This window comes from Porites lutea, chromosome 11, assembly GCF_958299795.1.
Source record: "Porites lutea chromosome 11, jaPorLute2.1, whole genome shotgun sequence".
Taxonomy (NCBI): Eukaryota; Metazoa; Cnidaria; class Anthozoa; order Scleractinia; family Poritidae; genus Porites; species Porites lutea.
Window position 1 is genome coordinate 21,387,693 of NC_133211.1, and position 17,561 is coordinate 21,405,253.

Genomic DNA, 17,561 nt, shown 5'->3' on the forward strand with positions numbered 1-17,561 from the left:
TTTTTCACGGTAGTGTAGGATCCTGTAGTTTGTAAGAGCTGTTTTTCTCACCAGAGGTAGCCCAAGCTCGAAATATGAGCATCGGCGAGCATCGGCATTGTTGCGTAACATCATTCAAAATATAAGGATTTGTATGGGGAAAAAATCTATCGTTTCTGTAACCTACGAAAATGGAAGGATTTCAATAAAAAAACAGCTTACCTTACTTAAAATGTGTGTTACGTCTCTCCTGTGTGGTCTTCGGGCCGATTTATGGCCGTTTTGTCGGTTTTTATGTAACCGGTTTTCTCTATATCACTATATATAAAGGTTTAAACCTTTATATAGAGACAGAGAGAGAAAACCGTTTACATAAAAACCCATAAAACGGCCATAAATCGGCCCGTGGACCACACAGGAGAGACGTAACACACATTTTAAGTAAGGTAAGCTGTTTTTTTATTGAAATCCTTTCATTTTCGTAGGTTGCAGAAACGATAGGTTTTTTCCCCATACAAATCCTTATATTTGAATGATGTTACGCGACAATGCCGATGCTCGCCGATGCTCATATTTCGAGCTTGGGCTCGTGTTCTCACCTCATGCGTTATGCAATGAATATGTTTGATCACGTACATGTAAGAGCGTCCTCGGAGACTTTGAAATGGTTTTGAAATTAAAATTCTGAAGTGGTCAGCCAAAATATTGTTATTATCATGATCAGCTTTACTGAAGTCTTTGGACTTCTCGTTTTTTAGTAGTAAATTAGCCTGCGCGTCCTCGAAGATTTCTCCCTTCGCCCTAAAAAAAGACATCTGCTACGCAGGCTAGGAGTAAATGACAGAGTGGAGATTCTTCTGTTGGGACATTATGTGTACAAGATTGATGGTTTTCTTAGCCATTTATATTTCCTACCCCTTTAGGCAAATCCTCCCCCTGTATAAGCCCTTATAACAAAGAGTATCCCCCAGAATCCAAAACATTTACTACTATTACAAAAAATATTTTTCAGCACCAACAATTTAATTTGTTGACTGTTTAGCAGAGCTCCCGAAAATCATCCGGATCCCTACATCAGTGATGAAGTTTCCTGTTATTCACAGCCCCCTACGTTATGTTGCCCCCTCCCAAGCGAGCTCCCCAGCGAGTCCCCCAGGGAAATGACTTTCATTCGTCTCCAGGTCTTCCCGGTAATCATGACGGTGGAAAGCAAGATGGCGTCCCCTGATCTTCTCTCTTATGGGTTCTCCGTGATAGTAGCGCTTGGTGGTGTTATTGGTTACATGAAAGCCGGTAGGTATGAGGGAAGTGATTCTTCACACCCTGGCCAATGCTTTTAATTTGACAGTGATGCTACAGAAATACAATGATAGAGCGTGCGTGCTTTGTCAATACTTTTGGTGTGGCCTCGTGCAGTACGTGTTCGCTTACGAATGATTTAAGTTACGTAACCGAAAAACAAAATTTTTGGAAAGATTATCACTTGAGACAGAACGAATTTTCTATGTACGTCCTGAACTTTTCACTTTTGTCTACATTCACGTGCAGGGCTGTCAACCCCCCACGTCTATTGATGGGGAGTGGGTGATAGATGACGTAATAATGGAGGCCACATGACGTCATTTTTTGGGAAAAAAAAGGCGCGAAAAAGATGTTGTTTTAATTGTAACATTTGACCTAATTGGTTTACTTCCCACCAATCACATTATTGCTTATATTACAATGGCATACCAGAGTTTGTGAGGAAACGTTCAATGTTAACAGAAATATAGCTCAAACAACGTAAAATATTTGAAATTTCATTGTCAGAGAGTCCAGTCTACAAGAAATGGCAAACTTCGGCAATTATCCGGAAGATTTCAGACTCTAATCTGGAGATCAGGAGAAACGGTTTAAAATCTGGAGTCTCCTGGATTATCTGGGAGAGCTGACAGCCCTGCACATGTACCAAAGAACCACCTGCGGTATCTGGTTACTTCGTTCGGGGGTCTAGAATACTCAGACCTCAGACCCAAAAACCCGGACACCCTCAAATCTGGAAAACTCAGACCCAGAAAACTCAGACCCCACAGGAAAATCTGACTAGAATAAGCAAATGACGCATTTTTCTTTCTCTTTCTGAACTTGGATATGGTTTTTATGAGTTTGCCTATATATTTTGACAAAGTGAGACAGTTGAAATAATCATGATGAAGTTTTAAAGAACGCAAGTTCTCTTTTTGAGTGACGTTTTTGGGGGGGGGGGTCTGAGTTTTGTAGGTCTGAGTTTTTCATTGTTTTTTTTTTTTGTTCGCTATTTTGCATGATGTCGCAGCAGATTTAGAGTTAACTGATTATTTGATTCAGCGATAATATAGTAATATTGAGGGCAGTACTGACAAAACTGATTGTTTGAATTCCAGGCAGTATACCATCACTCGCTGCTGGACTGACATTTGGGGGAATTTCTGCAGCTGCTGCTCACCAGACTTCAGCACACCCAAGGAACCTTTGGGTTATGCTGGGTAGGTCACTCTGGTTACTACAAATTAATAAAAAAATTGATAGAAAAATGCACAAGTTTCTCTGATTTATTTTTGAGTGTGTTGCTTTAGCAGATTACGTACACTGTCTCAATAAAGGTAGTGACAATGTTGCCCTTTTTTAAGCATTGATATTGAAGAATTAAAGGCACAAGTACAGGAGAAGCACAACTTTATACTTGCCAACTTTTTTAAATTAATAGGCACGGCATTTTTATCCTCAGAGTGCCAGGGATTTTCTTAGGGGTCCAATAATATCCGAAGATGTCCAAAGACGTTCTCAGGAGTTCGGTCGAACAGTGACTTTCCCTACTAAATTCAGAGAAAGTTGATCACTCACATTGACTTTTCTTTTCCCTCATTGGTTTCAGTTTCTTTAAATAATTAATATATTTTTCAAAATGTGTCAGTTAATGCTGTTATCGCATAGCTTGCGAGCAAGCTCTCCAGGGCGCTCTGAGGTTTGGTGGGACAAGGAAGGAGAGCTTGCAACTACGTCACTGGAATTTGAATTCCACCTCCAATTCCCCTGTGACTCCCTGTCAAGTGAGCTGTCAGTCTGCCAATCAGCGCAATGCGGAAATGAGCATAAATGTAAACAAACATTGAAAAACACGTGCCAAGGGTAATGATGTCAATACTAATAATGTCATCTCTGCCAATCAGCATTTTGCATTGACCTTTTTGATGAAGAAATTCAAATTCCAGAGACGTTCTGAATGAGAATTAGGCTATAGGTATCCAGCCCTATTGACCTCTTGCTTGTTTGCTTTATCTGAGGCACAATTTGGTTTACCATTAATTTACTGTACCATCTCTTTCTGATTATTGTTACTGTTTTTTCATTACAGTGACATCATTGGTGTTGTCTGGAGTGATGGGAACTAGATTCATGAAAACAGGCAAATTTATGCCAGCAGGACTAGTGGCTGGGTTAAGGTACTTGTAACACTCAAGCTTATTAACTCTACTGACTGTATGGAAAATTTACTTTAGAGCACTTTCACCACATTGACATGTTAACGCCAATGTAAAGAACTGGATGCCAATTTAATTGTTGCCTGGAGATAGACAACAGCAACCTTGAGATTTAACAAAAAGTACAAAATCATTTGTGACTTTGGAATTTCGAGCTAACTGAATCTCATTCTCATTGTCCAGACCTTTGGTCCCATCTGTGTGTGACCATTCCCAGAGATTGTTTTTTTCCCAAGTGGTTCCTTTTTCATCGCATACATGTAAGAGTTAGATCAGAGAGAGTGCTGTGAGATGGAGGCTATGATTTTTTGCAAGGAGACTAGTCAAAGTCTAACCATTTATGCAGATGTGAAACAAAGACAGCATTTCCTTTTCAGTTACTTTAACTCCCTGAGTGTTGTTTCAGCTGGGAATTGAGCCCTGCCCTACCACGCTCAACTCTGGTAGTCGCCAGTTGACTACTGGGATGGTTACAGTAGTATTGACCACTGCCATATATTATTCTTGTTGATTTTAGTGTTGCCCAAGCTGTGCGTATGTCCTACCGACTGATGAATGAATAGAAGCTGATGACTGGATTTACTGTTAGTAGTCACAAAGTAATAATCTAGGATCTAGCATTTTAAAAGACAGAGTGGTTTGGTTTCACATCAGCTAGCAGGTTTTCCATTTGTATACATGCACTGTACATGTACCATGACTCATTAAACGGCTGGAAATTCAGCAAGAATAATACTTTGTAACCTCATACAGTAAATTTCCTTCATATATGTGCATAGAGAACCATTTCGTTTGTACATGTTTAGTACCTTCTTCTTTACATTATTTTTCAGTAGTGAGGTCTAAAATGCAACAGCTGAATACAGTGTGTATGCAACTCTTTATTGGCCAGAGATGTTTAGTACATTGACTTGTATCATTACACTGACTAAAATGTCCTTTGAGGCACAAAGTTTCAAGGAAGCTAACTCACACCTGTCATACAAATAAAATCCTGTGTGTTTTGTAGCCAATAAATGTTTTTATTGCCGTTGTTGTTGTTGTTGTTGTTGTTGTTGTTAGAAAGCAGCTGAGTGTTTAAAACCAGCTTGGTGGTGTATGGATATTAGTAGAACCACCAGAGCAGGAAAAAAATTTGAGTGGACAAGTAAATGTCATTTTATACTTGCCACCACTTAAATATTAAGGAGCTTTAGCAGTGGCGATACGAGAACGTCAAAAAAGCAATAGGTTTATGAAGCAAAACGACAACTTGACATGTGCATCATGCTTTTTTGTACATTTCTTTGCCATCACTGCATGACTACGACATGAAACTACCTAATTTCACATTTTATGGAGGACGTAAACAAGTGACGATGAATAATTTTTTCTTTCTTGTTCTTAACTTGAGTGGGGTCCCCAAGAGCTCAACTCCAGGGAAATTCACCAACATTTGACATTTTCAGCAAGTTGGAATAAACACGACAAGGTTTGAAAAAAGGCGAATTCATTTTAGAAGTGATGTTTTCACTGCCATCGCCGTTGTCGATGCTAAAGCTCCCTATTACTTGCTGTAGTTCTCAGGTAATGTCTATAAAAACTGATGGATTATAACAAAGTGTATAAGATACAGGGTAACTACTGGATTTGACCAATATGGTGATCAGAGCAGCAACATGAGTGAGCAAATGTGCACTTGGATTTTAAATTGATTAATGCTTTCAACTAATTGTGTCACTCATCTGGCACTGTTCAGTTTTGAAATAGTTTGTCTGGAAATTATTATCATCCACCAAGCTGAAACTTTCAAACAGACTCACAGGACCACTAAGGCTAATTTCACTTGCCCATTGGGCCACCAAATTTCTATTTTAACTTGCCCAACATCAAAATTGACTTGCCCTGGGCTTTTTCCTGCCCTGACCACTCTTTCGTGTATTATTTTAACGTGGCCTCTTGATTCTTTTTCTTGCTTCTTGTGGCCTGTCTGTTGTGACACCACAAAACAAGGTTCACCATTATTTTGGGAGCTTAGATAAATTATGTTGAAAATAAACTTTGCATAAAAATGGTGTGAAAAAGCCCCAAGTGACTTCTGATCTAACATGATATTCTCTGTTTCTCAATATTTACAATATTTTAGCAAGGAAAGAGAATCTAGCATTTGAACAGAATCTGACTGAGGCTATATTCCAGGTAACCCCTCCAATACAGTGCACAGGCATACTCATAAAGAAGGCCTCATCAAAAATATACAAGACTATTTCTTTGTCATACATGAAGACAAAAATACCATTAACTGGTAGAACTAATCTTTTAACTATAAAAAGTAAAAAAATAATTTAACTGATACAATTTTATTTACATTATACAGTAAGTTTTAATATTACAAGCAAGTGGGCTGTTTATAAGGCATTTAAGAGACACAATTTTTGCCAAATGCAGAACGAATTAATATTTGAGCAAATACATCACCAAGCTTTTACTGGCTTGACCCATATTTTGTGTCAGTGTCTGGTGTTTGTTCAAACAAAGACCATCAAGTTTACTGAAAACAGCACATGGGCAGCAGCTTAGATAAACCTTTTACCTACGAGGACAGCACTACTTTGGGGTTGTGCACATTAGTTACAGGTGCAGATCTGGGATAAAAAACTGACCAATTTCCTAAACGAGTGCCAAGGGCAAAAGTTTCTATTGGGGTCCAGGGGCATTCTTCCCTGGGAAATTTTTTGTATTTTAATTCCCTAAAGTCACCTTTCCAAGGTTTCTAAGACATTCAGACAGGATATTGGCTATATTTTAACTTGGAAAGTGTTTTTTTTTTCATTAAAGATATATTTATTTATGAAAAATTTGACTGATTTTCGTAAAACGGTGGAAACCAGGGTGGATCCAAGCCTGAATTTACCCTTTAAGCCCCAATCATATCTGCACCTACAGAAATTCATTTTCCAGACTGATGTCCACAAATTTCTTTAAAGAAGTGGCTGAGAGAATTTGATAAAAGATCAAAGCATTTTCCCTCAGGTGAGCATTTCATTAATTCCCATAATCTCTCTTGATTATGCAATGATATAATGTTAGGAGGAAATTGATGTTGGTCAGTTACAAAGCCATACAAACAAATTCCTTTTTATTCACAAAGTCACTTTCTAAAAGAAAGTGACAGCAGGGAAGGGACACAGTATTTATTAAGGGTAGCACTTACTCTTACTTCAGCTTCTTATTTGTCCCATAGTGGTCTTAACCTTGCTAGTTGAATGGTAGAACTATAAATTAAGCTTTGTGCAAGTGCTACTGTAACTTCCTAAGAACGAGCTGCTGGAGATTTGCTGTTTGTCCTACGTGCCATGCCTGGCCTGGCTGGAGACTTGGTAACACTTTCTCTTCCCCTTGACTCACTTCGTCCCCGTGTTTCAGAAGTCTTGCGCCCCTGATCAGATGAACTCCTTCCTCCTGGTGTTCCTGATGTCCTCTTCGTGACTGTAGGTTTCTTTGAAGCTGCACGAGCTTTCTTCCTCTCTGCTGCTTTCCTGGCTTCTTCGGCTTCCTCTTCTTTTCTTTTCTTTTCCTCCTCCAGTAATTTTTCTTTCTGCTCAGCAACAGCATGGACTTCCTCTATCATGTTAGTAGCCTTGAAAAATAACACATGCTCATATTGTAACCAAAAAGGCAGCATAATAGTAACTTTTCTTGCACTCATTAAAAAGAACTTTAAGAAGCTTTAACTTTGTTTAAAACCAGTGATCCATGAAGGTTATCAATGGAGGCCTTTAACTGTTTGCCTGTCTGGTTTCTGTTGTCTTTTGCATTAGTGCAATATCTTATTTAAATTTTGAGACTAAATTTATGAATGAAATCCACATGTATATGAAAGCACCACCTCAGCTTAAAGTCAGATTTTAAGTAACGGTTTCATAATAACTTCACCCTTGAAAAATAACAAAAAATAGACACAGGGGCACCCAACGATTGTTTTCTGTAAAATATATGTTCAGACAAGCAGATATTGCCTAGAATTTTCTATTTCTTGAGGACGGCTAAAAACATCTAGATGACTGTTCCATCGAAGCTCATCGAATGAATTCCCTAAGATTTTCTGGCATCTAATTTTTCACATTTCACTCACCAGATTAGGTTATTTTTCGTAGAAAAAAGGAAACCTAAAATTTTAGGAATTAAAAATGCGATGGAAAGAAGAATCAGAAAAATTCTCTCCTTCATAAATGTTAAATTACATCTAAAATTTTCGGGAAAAAATCCCGAATCCCTCGTAATTTCGAAAAGACTCAAGTTTCTCCTAGGATGACAAATTTCATAGCGCTGCTTAGAATGCATTTCTAGAGATCTAAATGTAGTAACTCTGAATAGCCTTTACAGTGATTTCACTGTACTTGGGAGGAAACCATTGTTGGGTGCCCCTGTGGACAAGATACCCAATAATGGGATTTAAAAAACTGTCCTGTTACATAACCTCTTGACTGCAGGAGAGTGGTAGCCATTCTCAAGGAAAAGGGCAATAAAACATATTTTCCATCTACTTACCCAGACATAGAAAGTAGCTGCTCCAGCACTGACATCTCTGATGGTTTCCAAGTCTGTTTCCTTGAGGTACTTGTCAAAGGCAAAATCAGCTTTTGCCATGTCGACATGCAGTGGATCCAGAGATGTCACTTGTCTTTTCAATCCATCTTTGCCTGTCTTCCCAAGCAGTGCTTGCATGTTCCTCCAGTTTAATAAATCCTTCTCAGGGTAATTTAGAAGCAAGTATGTTGCAATCATAACCTACCAGAGTAAACATAACAAAATTGTATTGATTTAGAAAAATGGGTAAGTGAAGACAAGAAATCTTACGTGATTACGTACTAAGTTATACATACTGAGCAGATTTTCATTTAATCACTGTAGGCAGTCTATCCCATCTTACACCATCTGTTCATCTCAGAGAACCAAACAATGACCTTTTCCCAAAACAAACTCAAGAGTGCTTTTAATAGTTTGCAAACTGCATTTAAGTGGCATCATTAAAATATTTTCATCTTCAAAGTCCTCCTAAGGCAACTTTCTCCATTTCAAATTTTTCTGAAACTTATGTATCCAGATCGATAATCCGCTTAATCCACACTGAAAGGAGATTCAAAGGACTTCATTATCCTTTTCAGAATCAAAGCCTTAATTTCTACACTACATCATCCTGATAGCTTTTTAAATCAATCAATAAGAAAAACTGACCTTATATTGGTGACACTATTACTCAGTAATGTACCGGTCATTTGAAATCTCCAGATCCCCCCCCCCCACCCCCTCAGGGATGACTGGGGTGATGCGGGGCAATTCACTTCATAATCACATAATTTTTGCTCACTGGTAGGAAGGGGATACTCTAGAAATCAAGGTCTTCATCTGACAGAGGAATAAGTGGGGCAGTCGATCTATAGTCAGTGTTTTCATTTTCACACTGCACAGTAACTTTGCAAACATTTTCATCAGTTCCTGCAGCTAAGAAATGTGTCTTTTGACGCGGCTGTCAACAAAAACTGTACCATTTTTACGAGCACATAAGGAGTGTCTTGGCTGAGTTGTGTCTGATTTAAGACACTAACACATTTTCTGTTGCCATTTATATGAGAAGTTCACAAGACACGTCTTATTTTCCCCGGTATAAGTGGCCCAATAATAATTTATTTTATTTAATAATTTATGGTGTAGTTGTATCGTGGAAATGACAAGGAAGACACTTGTAATGATTGAGTCATTCCACAATAAAAATTCCAGAAGAACGTAAAACATTATTTGTAATTTTTTCTTATCTCGGATTTTGGGACTTCAAGTTGTAGTGTCTTTAAATAGTCGTCATTTTTCTTTTCCATCAAGGGTTTGCATATGTTGCAATAGCTGCTCCAAAATAAACGTGTTTGTTCACGGTTATCGTCATGTTATTCATAATTCCAAGTTACCCTAGGCAATAATAAGATTAGTAGACAGTTTTAAAAAAGGGAGTACCATGTGTGTGGAATATATGGAGGCGGGGCAGTTCACCAGTCACTTTGGCCCTGGGGAGCGGAGTATTTACTTGCTTTCACTTGCATAAAAAGTGAATGCCCTAGTCATGCCCAAGGGGGGGGAGGGGGGAGGTTAAGACCGAGGGTTTCAAATGACTGGTGCATAAACTAGTAGTTTTCACATTTGTTGCCCACAAGGTTAAGAATCCCAACTGGCCAGAGGCAAACCAGATAGCTATTTTACAAGCGTGATCCAGGATTTGAACTTTGGTCTACCAAAAACAAATCCAGCTAGCAGTCATGGCAAGAATTAAATATGGAGCCCCTGGGTTACAATTCCAAGGCTCTATCCCCTTGGCCACCCTGCCTCCTCAGAAAGATCTTTTTCTTTTCATGATATACTGCACGTTTTATTTCACCAAACACCAACCTTATGAACTGCAGGAGGAGGATTTGAATAACTCCTGATCTCAGAAATGACACTTTGTTTGAGTTCCATGATTTCAGCTTTCAATTTCTCAAGACGGCGTAACCTGGTTGCCAGCTTCTCTCCTTCCTTAAGTTCAATTCCCCAGTCTTTTTCCCACCCATTTTTGCGGATGTGCGCCATTGACTTTTCCAAGTCACCTAAGTGACGGCGTCTTATTGCACCCCTGAGAGCCTCGCCTGCTTGGACATTTCTAAGAGTTTTCTCTGCCTCATCTATATCATTCTTCAAACCTGCAAAAGAAAAAATGAGTTGTAAATGTGTGCCTCTGCCTCTGGTTTAGATTTCATTTTAGTGTCATTCTGACCCTGCATGAATAATCAACAACCTCGTGCAAAGGGGAGTTGAGTGTTACATGTTTGTGAAGAGTTAAGTTGTATTATTATGGCCAAAAAAACTCAGTGTTAGCATTTATCTGTCACTTCATCAACAGGATGGTTTGAACCAACGAGTTACATCATATGTACAGTGAAACACTGTTAATAATTGAAAACTGACTACCACTAAGTTAATTCCACAAGTAACGTTTTCACCATTACCGGTAATTAACTAACATGGTCATAAGCTGGGTTTGCATTACACATGCATGATCCCAGCAAAGTGTGCATTGTATAATATTAATAATAATAATAATAATAATAATAATAATAATAATAATAATAATAATAATAATAATAATATCACATTTATGAATTAAGTTTTGATACATATGATTTTCATGTACACTGCAGTGTGCCATTCACTGCATAGAAAATAATACAATAAACTACACAAAAGCATACAAAGATTTTGAGTCAAATGCCCAGCAGTTACCTGGCATCTTAGCACTCTTGGCTTCCTTGACTGCTCCTTCAATCCTCTCAACTTTCCTTGACTTGGTTGCTCCTTTCAAATTTGCTCGCAGTCTCTTCTCTTTGTTTGCCATGGCTTCAGCAAGGGCTTTCTTTTCTGCTTCCTCTGCAGCCTTGCGAGCAGCCTCGTCAGTAGCTTTCTTGGCTGCTTCAGCTGCTAATCGAGCCGCCTCTGCTGCTGCTCGCTCAGCTTCCTCAGCTTCTTCGGCAAGATCTTCAGCCTCCATGGCCTCTTCTCTTTCTCTTTGCTCCTTTTCTTGTCTTTCTAATATATGAATGAACAAAGACAACATTTTAAATGGTAGAATCTCACTACAAAGGGGCTTAGCAGGATTCTTCAACAGGTAGCTTACAGTATAAATATATGCCAGTAACTAACTAGGATATACATGTAGGAGCCATTCCCACTCTCAAACACCCTCCCCCAACTCTTCTAGTGGCCACTTCTCAGCTCTTGAGAGTCAAGAAGACAAGACAAGAAGACTTATTTCACTCAGCTCCGTTTACACGTGATTCAGATACATAAAGAAAAAGAGACAAATAAGGACATTTACAAAAGTGAAGAATAAAAAATGTAGTCACTAGATAAGGAGCGAGTTGGGATCATCCAAATAGCAGAGGAAAATCCAGTGGATGGCCCCCTTAAAACACAATAATACACACAGAATAATAGAATACTGTCTGAAAGTGCAAAATCCAGCATTATCCACTTGATATTTTTGGAAAATGCCTGAAATGAAACATAAAATTTGGTAAAACTAGTTTTTGAATAATTATACTTTACCCCTTTCCTCCTTCTCTCGCTCAAGCTCCTGCTGTCTCAGTAACTCTTCTTTTTTCCACTTTTTAGCTGCTTCTTCTTGCTCCCGTCTCTTCTTATCTTCTTCCTCCAGTCTCTTCGCTTCTTCGTCCCTCAGTCTCTCTTCCTCTTCTTTGAGTTTGGCTTCTTCCTCAGAAAGCTTCCTCATGTCTTCCTCATACTTCTTACGTTCCCTCTCTTCCTCCTCAGCTCTGGCCTTCCTCTCCAGTTCTTCTTGCTCTGCCTTTCTTTTAGTAGCCTCAGCTTCAGCCTTTTTTCTTAATGACTCCTCTCTTCTCCTTGCTGCTTCCTTCTCCAACCTAGCTTTGTTCTCAGCGGCTTTCTTTGCCTCTTCTTCTGCTCTTTCCTTTGAAAATTGATCAAGATTGTATATTAATGCAAAATAATATACCTCTCCTTGGTGACACCTCTACAATACATGTACAGACACCTTTCCATTACTCACAATAATTCATTCCTGTTTGTTCTGAAGGTACAAAACTTTGCGCATACCAACACCTCTCTAACACAAACAATTGAACCTGTTGCTTTGACGTTAACAAAAAGGAGGTTAAACTATAATTATCTTTATCAATCCAATAATAACATTATAGCAACTGTATTCAACTTCCCTACACATTGAAATATAGCCTGTGAATACAGCCATCTCTCCTCGCGAAGTCTGTTCAATAGTAAATAAATGAAATTCTTACACAACTTTTTATTCTTTGATGTTTATTTGTACACAATAATTTCAAGTGAACAGAAAATCACTCTTCTCATCATTTTCACTCTCTCTGGGCTTTACACATTAATTTCTGCTGAAATTCATTCTTCAGTGACAATAATCCTCAGTTTCAACACAAGTATTCATTGAAAGACTAGTAAAATTTCAGGTCTGATACCCAGTAATGGAGAGGGAGGTTCTCTTTGCATTTTTTGAGTGTGTGTGTGTAGGGGGGGGGGGGGGGGGGGGGAGGTTGGGGTAATGTTAGGATTCTTGAAATCTTGACTTATACTAGAACATGACCGGGCACCAAAACTTTCTTGCATATCCTTATAGACTAACTGTGAACTGGAAATTCTCATCTTCATACTGTCCAGTGATTAATTTCCGATAAAAATTAGGCCCCAAAGGAGTGCATGCGGATCCAGCTGATGTTACTAGAAATAGGCCAGTTTCCAATATTAAAATTCACACTTGGCTCAGAGGTTAAGGGATATGAAAAAATCACATTACAATACCAGAATTAAATTTCTGTTCTATTGCCCTTTAGGCAGGAAGCCAAGTATGAATTTTGATAATTCAAAATTGACCTATACAACTGTTACCAAACCCACCCCCCTCCCTCAAAAAAAAAAAACTGTCAAACCCTTTAATAATAAAAATGTGAAAGATAGATTTATACTTTAATGAAGCCCTGCCTGAGTAAATTCCGACAAACAACATGACCTAAAAAGTAGCGACAGAGCAAAAAATGAAATGGCAACAAGAAACAACCTCCCTTGGCCAAACTGCGACAGTGACGGCAAGAGAATAAGAATAAGAGAATAAGCAACAAAGAATGGTGGTTTGGCTAATTTATCACCAGTCTGAATGCCAAGAAGAAGTAATTCTTGTCATTTTGCCATGCGCTTCAGAGAACGTCTCTTGTCAGTGAGCTCCAGTGGACCCTCCTGAGTACGCATTGCATTACACTTCACTTAAGCAACCCCCACAATTCCTGGGAGACCTGAAAACGAGGTTGTCCGTCATGCTACATCTCCATGAACAGGATGTTAAAACATTGCAAGGCTTTCAATCTCCAGCCAGTCGTATGATCATTGTACTCACTATACACTTGGGTGAAGAGAGACAATCTGATCCAGATTTAAGTTTCTCATTTAATGTAAGCAACATGATGGTAACGATAGTGCAGAGACCAGGGACCAGGTAACCTAACCACCGACCTTCCAGCCGCTCTCGCAGAGTAGACGACCGTTAACTGTGTCTTCACGATTTATCAGGTCAGTTAGTCTTAAAACGTTGAATGTGGGTCACTTAATTGTGAATGGCAATGTATAGGTGTCGATACCCAAAATCTTAACTGAGAAATTGCAGAACCGTAATGGTTTCTTTACAACGCATGGCTTTGCCCCATTTTTTAAATTCCAACATGGAAAAAGAATTTTCGTTCAATTTCTTACAGCAACATCGAAGCATTTATAAACACCAACATGAGGCGTTTTAAAATTCAGACGAGCGACATGGGACCCCCCACTGGCAGGGCTTCTTTAAGTCCACTTTGGCGGTACTTTCTCATAGATTTACCTCACCCTGCTCATCAGGACACACTCACCTCACGTCTTTAAATACCTGATATATAATTTTTTTTTTTCAAAGCTTACCTTCTCCTGCTTTCGTCTGAGGGCTCCTTCCTTCTCTTTGTCTTCATCTTGTCTTTCCTCGTCAAGCCAATCCATGGTTGGTATATCACATAGTAGTACTTCAATCTCCGCAAAACTAATCCCCGAACCTGGGGCAGCCCTGCTACGGAGGAATTTCAGCCATCGGCGATGCGAAAAGAAGTCGTCATGAACCGCCTGACAAAGAAACCTCGCTTCCTTTTCATTTATGGTTCCTTTCTTCTCCCTGTCCAGCATAGCAAACTCCCACTGTAAGTCGCGAACAAGAAAATATCTACGGTCCATTTCGTTCAGAACGTCGACAAGTTCTTGTCTGTCACAAGTTTCCGCAGCACAAACGGCTTCTATAGTTGCTTGTACTTGCGGTGCGCTAATTCCTCCGTCTCGTATGCTAGCATGAAGCTCCTGCAATTGTTCTGCTGTCAGTTCTCCGGTAAAATCTTTATCAAAGCGATTGAAAATTATAGTAAGAGCTTCTTCTTTGCTCATCCATTCTATGCTGGCAGCCATTTTGTTTATTGTTTGTAGTGGGAGTCCTGGACACCATGACGTCATGAACGGCAACTCGGAAAGGAGGTCTGGCGATGTCAAGCGCGGACATTTTGACCCTTTTTGTTGTGAAAAAAAAGTTGGAGAAGCGAGGTGTTGTTTGGAATAGTAGATCGGAAGCGTTTATAAAAGAGTATAGTATTAAAAGAAGAAAAAAGAGTTCAGTTTTACCGAAAGTCAGAGGCCCTGCGAAAGTTTAAAAGCAGGACACAATCGCCACAAAGACGCGACGGGCAGCGAAAACTTCGCTTAAAAAGCGAATTTGCGTTCTTTCAATCTTTATCGCGACTATTCCTACCCACTTACTTTGTCAAATGTAGGCGAACCCTCCTGGATTTGAATTCCTAAGAACCATGATCAAGTTCAGAGGAGAAAAAAAATCGTTGTCGTTTGTTTGCGTCCTCCACAAAACATCACATTAGGCATTTGCACCTCGTAGTCGTGCAAAAACGGCAACGAACTGTACAAAAAAAGTGTGATGCACGTACAAAGTTGTTGTTTTGCTTATTCAACCTATTGTTGACTTTTTGGACGTTCTCGTTACCGTCGCCTCGTCGGACAACAAACTACCCAACAAAAAAAATACAGGAAATTAGCATCAGACGCATAAGCAGTTCAGTTTCCTCGCACGCTGTGGTGGAAACAATAAAATTGTTGCATAACTTCTCTAAAACAGTACTCTGCACAACTTATTTGTTGCCAAAGTATTCAGAAATTGACGTTCTAGACTTTATTTTATAATATTAACAACAGCATTGCCTGTGAACATAGCCGTGCTGTCATGCGAATGTTTAGTTCAGAAAAAGTAAGGCTCATTTAATACAGCACACAGTTGACCATGTTGACAAGCAAGAATTCGTAGGGATGAATTTTTACCCATTAATTAAGGTCAGTGGAGGGGTCTTGTAACCCGACAGTGATCTCCAAGGTAAAAAAAAAAACCTGCGAGTGCGTCGGGCCACTTTCTTTGTTTTTACAGTTTGTTTTCCTTAGGTTTCCGCTTTAAAATCCGTACAATTCCATTCAACAAAATACGAAACAAATCAACATACATTATTTTCCCAACAACCTCCGCCACTTTTAACATCCGCGGACTCTAATATAAAACTCCGTCAATCGTGAGCAATCTGTGCGCTTTTACACTCTTATACACTCTTTTACACGCAAAATCAGACTGAATAAAAATAATCCTGAACACAATTTGCTTTTATTTTTCACTTCCCTTGTTTTTGCTCTTTCTATCTACCTCTCCTTCTCATTCGGTGGAGTGATTGCCGGAATTGCCAGACCCCAAATATCACTTGCTGATGTTTTGGCCTCAAACCCGTACCGCCAATGGTAGCCTGCGTAGCAAGCGTTTCTGTGCGGTTTAGGAACAAAGAATGAGGAACCAGAGTCAAAGACCACGTGAAAAGTGGCGCAAGTACTAGGGGTTGGTTCCCCTCCCCCTCCCCCCTCTTTCATTTTTTGGTTCTCGTTTCATTTCTCGAGCGGTCAAAACCGAAAATATGTAATACCTCTCCACGGTCTTTTTTCGCTCCGAAACCAAATTGCCTGCGTGCAGACGTCTCCTATTTCCTTTCTTTTCCGCGTGCAACAAAGGAAATAGGAGACGTCTGCAGGCAGGCAAAAACCAAACGGAAACGCTTGCTACGCAAGCTACGCCAATGGTTGCTATTTTCACTAGCCGTTCACTAGCCACGTTTTGCAAATCCAGTTAGATATTGCCCACTTTTATTATTGCCCAACAACTGAGCAAATCTTGAAGAATTAAATGGGACATTGACTTAAAAACAGATTCAGTTAAACAGCTGAACCACGACTTTAGACCAAAGAGTTCAGTTGCTGCTAACCTGAGATCAGGCCCAATTTTAGCGGTTCTCAAACATTCTCTCTAAAATTTCGCCTTGCCCGCCGGAATGTCATTTTTAGGGGCACCCAACTTCAATCTTCGGAAAATATCTGTTCGGAAGACGCTTTGAGATCTAGAATTTCCGGAACATATGTTGTAAAATTTCTTGCTTGCCTGCCCCTCCTGCGATTTTCGAAAGACTCAAAAATGGAATAATTGCCCATTTTTAACGGATTGTCACCTAGACTTAATTTTTACGGGAACCTTTTTTCTGGATGAAATTTTCGAAAAGGTAAGTTTTGATCCCTACATGATTTTCGGATCACTAGACTTTCAGCTAGGAAATCCGAACAGGTGAAAAAATTTTAGGGGATAAAAGTATTCCTATATCTACCGTTTAAATACTAAAATACGGTTAACAATGCTATGTTTAAGTGGTTTTTAACTATAATCTCGTTGGGTGCCCCTGTATTTTCACAGGGAAACGAAAATAGAGCCTGATCTCAGGTTAAGTTGCTGCATCTTTGTCGATCCTTTGTCCCATGATCATGATGCCAAAAGGAAGTATGGCCTGCTGGAGATAGAGGAACATGAGAACGAGTATTGCGACATTGCGTCATATTAGAGCTTAGAGCAAGCCTTTATGATTCCACGTACGTGACTTGAAACTTTGCGTGATGTTGCACTTTTTTTACGCATCGAATTTTTAATCGACTTAATTTCTAGATCGAATTTAATGTATTTATATAAACATAAGTAAACGAATTCATCACGACAACTTGTTAAATTAGCGAAAACTAAGCCCGGGTATACATTCCTACATTGTTCGAACCTTGAGGTTAACGACAAGAGACAGTGGACACGGCTAAAGTTAGTTGTATCTTTTTTTCTTTTTTTTTTTAAGTAAAAAGCATCGTTTACCCATCGAAACCCAGTATAAAACGAGAATTGAGACATTCAGTTAATTTTGTTCTGTTACAATCTTAAATATACTTGGTCTAAAGAACATAAAAGTCTCTCGCTTTATTAACTTACCGGAAAGCTGTTAATCTCGGTGTAGTTCATTAAAAATCAGCTGTTAGCAAGCTAAGATGTTATCATTAAAAGGGCACCACTCCGGAACAATCAAGGTCACTACGTTGTGTGCAGAA

General features: G+C 39.2%; 2 protein-coding genes across 3 annotated transcripts; one reads left to right on the forward strand and one right to left on the reverse strand.

The window, feature by feature from the left end:
• Positions 1-1,160: 1,160 nt before the first annotated feature.
• LOC140951862 (transmembrane protein 14C-like) lies at positions 1,161-4,512 on the forward strand. 2 transcript variants are annotated; one of them, XM_073401227.1, is made up of 4 exons: positions 1,161-1,276; positions 2,386-2,483; positions 3,353-3,440; positions 3,997-4,512. In XM_073401227.1, exons 1-4 carry the CDS (start codon positions 1,176-1,178, stop codon positions 4,040-4,042), a joined length of 333 nt encoding a protein of 110 aa, XP_073257328.1. In that variant the 5' UTR covers positions 1,161-1,175; the 3' UTR covers positions 4,043-4,512. The 2 variants fall into 2 exon arrangements, with proteins under 2 accessions (XP_073257328.1, XP_073257327.1); XM_073401226.1 differs by having other exon boundaries at positions 1,161-1,272; positions 2,382-2,483.
• On the reverse strand, positions 4,341-14,548 carry LOC140951861 (uncharacterized). Its single transcript, XM_073401225.1, has 6 exons — positions 13,992-14,548; positions 11,589-11,970; positions 10,767-11,069; positions 9,897-10,186; positions 8,010-8,249; positions 4,341-7,098 (listed from the first exon to the last, which is right to left on the reverse strand). Exons 1-6 carry the CDS (start codon positions 14,517-14,519, stop codon positions 6,772-6,774), a joined length of 2,070 nt encoding a protein of 689 aa, XP_073257326.1. The 5' UTR covers positions 14,520-14,548; the 3' UTR covers positions 4,341-6,771.
• Between the last annotated feature and the right edge of the window lie 3,013 nt (positions 14,549-17,561).

Excerpts from the sequence above, each read along its gene's own strand:
- LOC140951862 (XM_073401227.1), top strand. The coding sequence starts at position 1,176 with ATGACGGTGGAAAGCAAGATGGCGTCCCCTGATCTTCTCTCTTATGGG. Across the intron at positions 2,484-3,352 it reads GAACCTTTGGGTTATGCTGG|TGACATCATTGGTGTTGTCT; the intron begins GTAGGTCACTCT and ends TTTTCATTACAG. Across the intron at positions 3,441-3,996 it reads GGACTAGTGGCTGGGTTAAG|TGTTGCCCAAGCTGTGCGTA; the intron begins GTACTTGTAACA and ends TGTTGATTTTAG.
- LOC140951861 (XM_073401225.1), bottom strand. The coding sequence starts at position 14,519 with ATGGCTGCCAGCATAGAATGGATGAGCAAAGAAGAAGCTCTTACTATA. Across the intron at positions 11,070-11,588 it reads GCGAGAGAAGGAGGAAAGGG|AAAGACAAGAAAAGGAGCAA; the intron begins GTAAAGTATAAT and ends TTCATATATTAG. Across the intron at positions 7,099-8,009 it reads CAGCTACTTTCTATGTCTGG|GCTACTAACATGATAGAGGA; the intron begins GTAAGTAGATGG and ends TTATTTTTCAAG.